We start from the raw sequence: 10440 nt of genomic DNA, 5'->3' as shown, positions 1-10440 counted from the left end.
CTATGCATGGTTTTTACCATCGCATATTAAGGCAAAGATTCTCACAAGAGTGATAGATATCTACATCAAATTTAAGTGATTTTCACTTTGTGGTGTTCGAAAAATAAGACCTAATGATCCAGGATTTTCACTTTTTTTTTTTTAAACTTAAACGGGTATTTCGTGCACTATATATAAAAAACGAAATTAAAAAAAAAAAAAATAACTAATTAAGCTGTCTTCTTTAGCAATGCCTAAATATAACCGTAAATATATGTATCCTTGTGGTGTTCAAAAGTTAATATATGTACATGAACACAGTAAAATTTACCCTAAATATACACTCGAATAATGAATTTTAAGAAAGTCTTGCATTTTAATCTTCTTATGCGGGGTGTTCTCGTGTTTAACAATTAACTGCCTCTTACTACATCCAGACTAATTCGGGAGTGATATATATATATAGAGCTAAATATACAAAAAGTTGTAATATATGTTAATTAAGTTATATACACTTATATAGTTTAAAAAGTAATTTTTAAATTATCTAATCGCCTAAAAATAAATACATAATTATTCATAAAAAGTGAATTTAGTAACCTAAAAATGAAGCTAGATTACTTGCACCATGTGAAAATTAATGGAAAACTTTGGAAGAATTATCATAATGTAAATATACCCGTTAACCGGTTTAATCGAACCCGGTAAGGAAATATTAGTCGAGGAATGCTAAAAAACTTAAAAATAACTTAAAATTAACAACAATTAACCTAGTATTTTCCTTGAACCGTTTAATATTTTTTCAAACCGATCGGTGTGATCTTCGTTAAATATGCCAAAACCTTTTTTTGTTTTTGTTTTTTGTATTATATATATGTATTATAGTATTTATTAGTATATTGTAAAGGTATATTTACATATGTTATACAAGTTTATAAGTAAAGTTTAAATATTTACGACTTATAGGCATAAGTTTAATTTTTTAAAATAACCTTTTTTTGTTTTTGTTTTTAATTGTGTATACATATATATATTAAGTTATATGCTTAAGTTAACACTATATACTACATATACCTAAAATATAGTAAGAATATACGTATATATATATCAGGTTATAAAAGTTATATATATATATATATATATATATATATATATATATAGATATATGTTTAAGTTATATACTATATATACTTATAACTTATATATATACTTATAACTTATATATTATAACTTATGTTATTTATTATTTTTTTCTAAGTTTATAAATTCGTATATACGATACATATATATATATATACCTAAAATATAGTAAGAATATATATATATATATATATCAATATATGTATTAGTATACTTAGGATAAAAAAAGTATATATATCCTAATATATATATATATATATATATATATATATGAAATACCAATTTATAATATTTTTTTTTTTTTTTTTTTAATTTAAATTTTTTTTCATATATATATATATATACCTGAAATATAGGAATATACTTATATATATATATATATATATACGAATATGGTTCCGGTTTCAAAAAATGGGATACCGTTAATCGAACCGGTTAATATCCGTTTTAACGTTTATCTGCTGACGGGTTTACTTTACGTTATCAACATATAAGTTAAATTCTTCAAAAGAAAAAGAAATAAAATTGGGGGATATCCAAATGCATCTGATTCTTGTGGTAAGTGGGCTCTTTGGACAGGCCATGAATAATTCAAGTAATTGGGTTGAGTCCAAATACTCTTGATAACGTTCATCTCTAGCCCAATTCTAATAAAGCCCCAGTTACTAGATCAAGCTAGTTGATTTGTAAAAATTTCACGGGGCGTACTATTTTTGGTCGCCTCATTTAATTGGTACCGTCGTGTGTTTTAGAAGAGGTCTGTCTATCTGGTGTTTCCTCACGTAAAAGACTACTTTTACATCGGCTCTCTCTCGTAAGCTAATATTACCGGGCGAAAGCAGCTCGGAAACATATGGGACGAGACCTCAATTAAGAGGACAATCATTTGAAGTATAAGTACTCAAGAAATCTCAATTAACCATGAAAAGTATATCGGTAGCTGAATACAAAGGACACAGACTCATGGGACCTCGACCTGCCTACTCGGGTCCTGTATGAATATGCAGGAAGGGGTGCTCCTAGATGTGTATAGGGAATTCCTACGATAGTTCAAAAGGATTGCTTGAATTGCTTTGGATGGAGACTACAAGTGATCTCATATTTGCAGGTCATGGAGAACCTAATCCCCAACAATAGTAATGTTAAAAAAGAAAGGAAAATATGAACATTAACCAATGCAATTTCTAGGAACAAGTCCTTTACAACCTGGAAAGAGAGAATGACAAAAAAGTACTCTAAATTAAATAGTCAGAAGATTCTTCTCCTTCATGAACCCCAAAACTAATATATTAAAGTAAAAATGACAAAACAAATAATGTAAGTCCAAAAACCCCAAAACAACAATGAAGTTGTTGTGCACTAGATTTACCAGTATCATCAACTTCAACCTTATTCTCCACAAAATAATTATGTTTCTTAGTATACCAAAATGTAATTTTGTACTTAATTCTACTACTCACATCAACTCTAAAAATTGCCTTAGATCCATTTGAAACAGTCTTAATTGCATCATCCCATGGCATATTATTAGTCTCAATCATGCCACTTTTAAAAGCTTCTTTATCTTTGCCTTGCTTAAATCCATCAAATGTGAAATTACCAATAGGGTGACTGGTGTTTGTACCATAGTAGAATTTGAGGTTAATATCGTCGTAGCGGATGCCCTTGTCCTTCATTTCATTCTTCAGATTGAGCTGAAACGACAGATTGTTGTCTCGCATTGTTGAATTGTTGTTGGAGTTGATTGATTTGTCGAGGCCTCGCACATAAACATTTCCGATGGAACATTTAGGCTTCGTGGTACGTAGACTTAGCCAGAGGATCAGAGCTGTGACGCCTAAACTCACTATTAATTTGAAGCAGTGACAAGCACATGATGAGTTTTTGGAGGAAGAATCGTAATAAGACATATTGAAAAGTTAAAGACAAGTTCAAGATTTGACCTTAACACATTCAACTGAATGCACTATTTTCCAATGGAATAATGTTATCAAAGATAGAAAAACAGATGAAGAAGAAATTAAGATGAGAGTAGAGGGGAGTGGTGGAACAATTTTCTTGAGAAGTACATTGTTGAGATTAACTTCTGTGGTTTTTAAAGACATGATTCTCAACAAGTCATGCGGTTTTCTGCTTATTTAATTCTTAAAAGAAGACTTGGGTCAATGACTCTTCTATTTTGGACCTCATTTTGTTTGCTATTTTCTTCCTTGCCCTTAGATAGTGGTTGCTACTTGCCAGTGAAATTTCATGGAACAATTCAACAATGTTGGAGTAGTTTCCAAGAATCTAGTAAAACTTACTCTCCGTCTCAATTTGTGTAACATATATAGTTTGAAACAACATGGGATTTAAAAAAATAATAAATAGTTTTGAAATTTATAGACTAACATATGTCATACCATTTGTATAGTTATAAAACTTTTTAAAATTTATGACCTTAAATATGTCATAACATTTATATGATTATAAAAACTTCTCTTAAAGATAAAATGGAAAATTAATTATTTTAAATTATAAATGCATCATTTATTTGAAACTAACTAAAATGAAAGTGTCACACAAATGGAAACAAAGGAAATATTTTAAAAGAAAAAAAAAGGACAATCCAAAGTCAGTTTTCATAAAAAAGAAAAGCTTACACACGTTTTCTCGAGAAACTAAAATAAAATTCATTACTTGCACCTAATGATTTTAGATATCCTTTCTTTAGCTGGTTCTAATTTTTTATATTCTTAAAGACATATAATTGAATTATAAATAAAATATGTGTTTCAGTTATCAAATCTGACACTTCTTCAATTTAAGATATCTCAATTGTTTTAGTACTAAATTTAGTTAGAAATATTTGGCGTTATAGAAAAACAAAATGTCATTTACTTCAAACGCTTCCCTTCTAATTTTTCGATTTTAGGCTTATTACATATTTTGCCTCTCTTAACTTGTAAATATTCCTTTGACACTCTTCTTTCTAAGTGAAACTTTACCTACCAAGTATTTACTTAACGTGTCTTTTTACCGTTTTTCAAATCTATATTTGTTGTTTCAATGAGTGGACTATCAACTAAGCTAGCGTTTGGCCATAGATTCCCAAAAAAGTTTTGAAAAAATTTATTTGGGTGAAGTTTTTCAAGTTTTGAAAATGTATTTGGCCATAGATTTTTAAAACATATTTCACTTTTTGTTTTAGGAAACATGATACATTACTTATACCCATAAGTTTTAAAAATTATCAAGAATACCCAATTGTACAAAACATACATATTTGCTAGTCTCAAATTATGCAGAACATGATATTTTAATAACAACTGCTAATAACACATTTATTACTACAATTCAAATTACAATACAAAGATCCATTTTTATCTTTGCAACAGATTTCTAGATATGGCAGAGCAATTTTCCTTAGGATTTATTTTTCTACTGTTTGGGCACAACTTAGCTCGTTCACTTTATAAGACATCGCTTTTAATCGTTAAACATGATAAATACTTTTAATGGAGGATGAATATTATTAAAGTCATAAATAGATAATTAGTTGAGTTATAAATAGACGGTGCTTTTGTATAAAATACAAAAGTTTGGGATAGTTTCTAAAACTTTTGAAAAAGTCAAAACATAGATCTTGGCCCAAAAACAGATTTTAGCCAGAATTTGGGATTTGAAATTTTGTTTTCAAAATATGTTAAAAAATGTTGTTGTGACTCGTGAGAAAGAGAATAAAACATGTTGAAAAAAAAAAGAATAAAACAAAATTATTGAATGGTTCCACGAAATTTCACTGTCAGTCCCACACTCCTGGCGTAGCACTTGCTGTTTAATTACTTTGAAGTTTCAACCGCCTCGAAGATAATAAGATAAAGAAAGTATATTGGACAAGAGGAGTTGACCAAGACTTTTTGAGAATCCTGGTCTTTAAAAATATCAAATAATAAACCTCAGAATTAATGCACTTATCAAGAATACAATTAATATTGTTCACTCGCTTTCACTGTTGTTTAAGTTTGGTCTCTTCTAAATCTGTTTTCTATTATGAGCAATAGCATCTATATTTAGAATCGGAGTCGGAATATAAAATTTATAGATTTTGAAAATTGTTATCAAATTTATAGCTCATTTCAGTTACTGTATTCGTAACTAAATATTATAAATATTTAGTAAACTTACTAATACGGATATAGAATCTAAGCAAAAACTAATAACATTATTCTAATTATACTATAGCTTCGCCCTAGTCTATGATATACATTCACACTGCATTTTTTAAAAAAAAAAAAAAACAGATCAATGATGGGTCATGAATTCAATTGAAGTTATTGTTCATTCTGAATCCATCGATACTCTAGATTCTAAATTCGCTTGTAGTTACGTCTCCTCACATCCAACTATCTCAACTTGTTGGATCATGATTACATCACTTCCTCCAAAAATACATGCACCTAGCAACATTTCCTCAAATTCATAGCGAATTAAGGGGTCGCAACTCTTGTTATCTGAAGATCTGATATAATATTTGGAGGTTATCTTTAATAAGATCCAAGAATAATTCAAGTATTGGGTTGAGTCCAATTCTTGATAATGTTCATCTCTAGCCCAGTTCTAACAAAGCTCCAGTTCGAGACTAGATCAAGCTATTGATTTGTAAAAAATTCATGGGGCGCCCTAATTTGGCCACCTAGAATATGAAATTTATAGATTTTGAAAATTGTTATCAAATTTATAGCTCATTTCAGTTACTGTATTCGTAACTAAATATTATAAATATTTAATAAACTTACGAATACGGATACAGAGTCTAAGTAAAAGCTAATAGCATCATTCTAATAATACTATAGCTTCGCTCTAGTCTATGATATACATTCACACTATATTTAAAAAAACAAAAAAAAACAGATCAATGATGGGTTATGAATTCAAGTTATTGTTCATTCTGAATCCATCGATACTCTAGATTCTAAATTCGCTTGTAGTTACTTCTCCCCACATCCATTACTTCTCCCCACATCCAACTATCTCAACTTGTTGGACCATGATTACATCACTTCCTCCAAAAATACATGCACCTAGCAACATTGCCTCAAATTCATAGCGAATTAAGGCGTCGCAGCTCTTGTTATCTGAAGATCTAATATAATATTTGGAGGTTATCTTTAATAAGATCCAAGAATAATTCAAGTATTGGGTTGAGTCCAAGATGACATATATATACATAATATTTGGAGCTTTTTTATATTTACAAAACATAACATTACAAATCCTATACAAAACATGCTTTATATTTAAAAAAAAAAATTATTTTTAAATTATTTTTTATTTCTTAAAAAATTATTTTTTAAAAAAATATTTTTTTTTTTTTTTTGAAAAAAATATTTTTTTAAAATTTATTTTTATTTTTTTAAAAAATTAATATTTTTTTTTTGTCCAATTCTATGATAATGTTCATCTTAAAAAGCTCAAAATTTAGTGTAAAAAATGTATGAAATGTGTACAAAGCTCCGCTCAAAATTGTGTGTATGAAAACAATATGAAATTTGTATCTTGCTTATCATGTTAGATTTCGTAAAATTAATACAACTACAACAACATTGTATATAATTTGTAAATAAAATCAAGACTTAAACATTATGCTTAAAATTTTATGCTAATGAAATTGACCAAGACTTAGAATTTCATTCACATTGTTTGTATATAAATGGTACAACTACAACAACATTGTAACAATCATACAATAGTCAAAATTGTATATGAAAATTATATTAAAAAATCTCACACATACACATTTTCATTTTGGCTTCATTGAAAAAAAAAAAAATTAATATTTAAAAAAATATATATAAAAAATATTTTTTTTATAAAAAATATATATTTTCCGAAAAAAATAAAAAAAACGAAAAATATATATCCGTCATGTTTTGTAATATATCGTTATGTTTTGTAAATAAGGAAAACTATCGCGTTTCGCTCAACATAAGTTCATTGGCCTCTAACAAAGCTCGAGACTAGATCAAGCTATTGATTTGTAAATAAAATCATGGGCCGCCCTAATTTGACCACCTCATTTAATTGGCCGCATTTAGCTTAATCTAAAATATAATTTAGAAGAAGCGGCTCAACATAGTTGGAGGGCTCAAAAATTAATCGAGGCCCAAGCTTAAAAATATAATTTATATCTTTCTAGCTTTTTTATAATGATTCTTTATAATAATGTTTTTTCAATTGATAAAATAGCTATCTCTTGAGACATTATTGATTTTAGGTGATATTTTATAAATTTTAATTTTGAAAAAGTTCTTTCCATTGAAGCAACTTTTAACATAATTTTGTATAAAAGCAATAGATGCATTTGAAAAAGAATCAAGTCTTTTTATCCAACTAAGTATATCAATTAGAATATTATTTTTGACTTGTTATATTTTCCGTAACATTTTTAATTCATAAAGTAAGTCTAAATTATCAATACCAAAGTGTCTGATTATATTATAAACAACATTCACGATCAATAGAAACCCATTCTTTGTAAAAATAAGGGCCCAAGTTAATTTTCCCATTCCCACTTTTAATTTTTACAAAAAAATTGTTATTTTTACTAGAAAATTCAAATATTTTTTAAAACACTATTAACCTATTCTGATAAAAACTGGGGCCCCCAAAAATGGGGCCTAAGGCAAAGCCTTTACTGGCCTAGCTATAAAGTCAAGATCGTTTCGTAATCGAAGTTAATCTAAAGCTGATAGGTTTTGAATGTTTTATCAAATTTATAACTCATTTTAGTTACTGTATTCGTAATTAAATATTTATATATATTTGATACATTTACTAGTATGGAAATGAAGTCTAAACAAAAGCTAATAGCATAATTCTAACTTGTATACCTAATAGGCTAAGGCTATACTTCGCCGAGTAAATTCCCTAAAAGATCACTCATGTATTGAGAATTGCCTTCTAATATCATTTTCGTTTCTGTTAGGAGTAGTATATCACCCAACTATCACTATTTTGCTCAAAATATATTAAACATACAACCTTTCTTCTCTCTCTTATTACATATATATATATATACATAAAAATCTATTTTTTTAATAATAAATTTATTTATTTCATCCAATCCATTTAACTCAACCCGATCCAAACTCATTTAACCGCCCAACCCATGTCTTATACCCATTTAGCCTTGTTAGAAACCATTAAAAAAATTATTAGTTGATTAAATAACTTATTAAAAAACAAACAAAGAAATCAAAACTATATGGGGTGTGGGGGGTTGGATGATTATGACTATTGTTTAGCTCATCTTGACTCATTTTATCTCAACCCAAGTAACTTTTGAATGAATTAATAATCTGTTTATTTATTAAATCAGTCCATTTTAATCCGTTTAGATCAATCTAACTCGTCAATTTAACACCTCTAATTCCTTAGGGATTGAGCTTGAATCAGGTACTACGTACCCGTGGGCTATCTAGCTAGTTCACTTGTTTATCAACTGCTTCCCAAGTCCCAACTCAAATCTGAGTTCTTCTACCATAGCTTTTTATGTCTGTGACAACAATGAGAACTATAGGAAAAACTGGCATCTATGAATTTTTTGGCTTCCGCTAACCCCTTAACATCATACAGCAATTGGGACCATGTTACGCTTGTTTGATGTTTTCTAATTGGTTTATATGCGTATAAGATATGGTTGGTTGGTTAAATGAGTTTGGATTGAGTTGAGTTAAATGGATTGGATGAGTTAAATAAATTTATTATTATGAAAATAGAATTTTATGTGACATGGCATGCTAACTAGGAGGATATGGGAGTTTTGCGTGTTTAGTATAATTTGCAGAAAATAGTGATAATTAGGTGATATTCTAGTCCTATAAGAAACAAAAGTGATATTAGAAGACAAATTCTCAATACATGAGTGACCTTTTTAGGGAATTTACTCTTTCTACATCCTGGTCTATGATATATATTCACTATTACAGTTTTCTTTAAAAACAGATCGATGATGGATTTTATGAATTCAATTGAAGTTATTACTCAATCTGAATTCATCGACACTTTAGATTCTAAATGCGCTTCTATCTACTTCTCCCAACATGTCGGACGTCTATAGCAACTTGTTGGACCATAATTACATCACTTCCTCCAAATATACATGCACCTAGCAATTGCCTCACATTCTCATAGAGAAATAAGGCGTTGTAGCTCTTGTTATGTGAAGATTAGAAATAATAATTGGAGATTACCTCTTTAATATAAGTGTTTGTTCTACATTAACAACACAAGATGCAACAATAATGTGTCTTTAATTAATGAATAAACACTAATTAATCACCCCAGGCTAATGGTAATTACAACACTATGCATGGTTTTTACCATCGCATATTAACGCAAAGAATCTCACAGGAGTGATATACTGGAGTTGCACAAAAAATTGTAACTTTTGTATTTACACTTATATAATGTTAAAAGTAATTTTTAAATTATCAAATCGCCTAAAAATAAATACATAATTGTTCATAAAAAGTGAATTTAGTAACCTAAAAATAAAGCTAGATTACCTGCACCATGTGAAAATTAATACAGTCATAATGTAAATATCCTTTACGTTATCAATATATAAGTTAAATTCTTCAAAAGAAAACGAAATAAAATTGGGGAATATGTTCTCCTTTCCAAAGTGAAGAATCTTAACTCATCTGCTCCAAAATCCAAACGCATCTGACTCTTGTGGTAAGTGGGCTTTGGATAGGCCATGAATAATTCAAGTAATTGGGTGAGTCCAACTCTTGATAATGTTCATCTCTAGCCCAATTCTAATAAAGCTCCAGTTACTAGATCAATCTAGTTGACTTGTAAAAATTTCACGGGGCGTACTATTTTTGGTCGCCTCATTTAATTGGTACCATCGTGTATTTTAGTAGAGGTCCGTCTGTCTGGTGTTTCCTCATTTAAAAGACTACTTTTACATCGGCTTTCTGTCGTATGCTAATATTATCAGGCGAAAGCAGCTCGGAAACATATCGGACGAGACCTCAATTAAGAGGACAATCATTTGAAGTACTTAAGTACTAAAAAAATCTCAAAAAATCTCAAGTAACCATATATCGGTAGCTGAATACAAAGGACACGGACTCATAGGACGTCGACCTGCCTACTAGGGTCCTATTTGGATATGCAGGAAGGGGTGCTCCTAGATGTGTGTAGGGAATTCCTACAATATTTCAAAAGGATTGTTTGAATTGCTTTGGATGGAGACTACAAGTGATGGTATATAGCACGGACTAACTCATATTTGCAGGTCATGGAGAACCTAATCCCCAACAATAATAA

At 29.1% G+C, this 10440-nt stretch overlaps 1 protein-coding gene across 1 annotated transcript; it reads right to left on the bottom strand.

Moving 5' to 3' along the window:
* Positions 1–2277: 2277 nt before the first annotated feature.
* On the bottom strand, positions 2278–3291 carry LOC132032753 (protein NDR1-like). Its single transcript, XM_059422454.1, has one exon. It carries the CDS (start codon positions 3027–3029, stop codon positions 2409–2411), a length of 621 nt encoding a protein of 206 aa, XP_059278437.1. The 5' UTR covers positions 3030–3291; the 3' UTR covers positions 2278–2408.
* Between the last annotated feature and the right edge of the window lie 7149 nt (positions 3292–10440).

Source organism: Lycium ferocissimum, chromosome 10 (genome assembly GCF_029784015.1).
Source record: "Lycium ferocissimum isolate CSIRO_LF1 chromosome 10, AGI_CSIRO_Lferr_CH_V1, whole genome shotgun sequence".
Taxonomy (NCBI): Eukaryota; Viridiplantae; Streptophyta; class Magnoliopsida; order Solanales; family Solanaceae; genus Lycium; species Lycium ferocissimum.
Note: the sequence above shows the minus strand (reverse complement) of the source record. Positions and strands in the feature narration are given on the sequence as shown.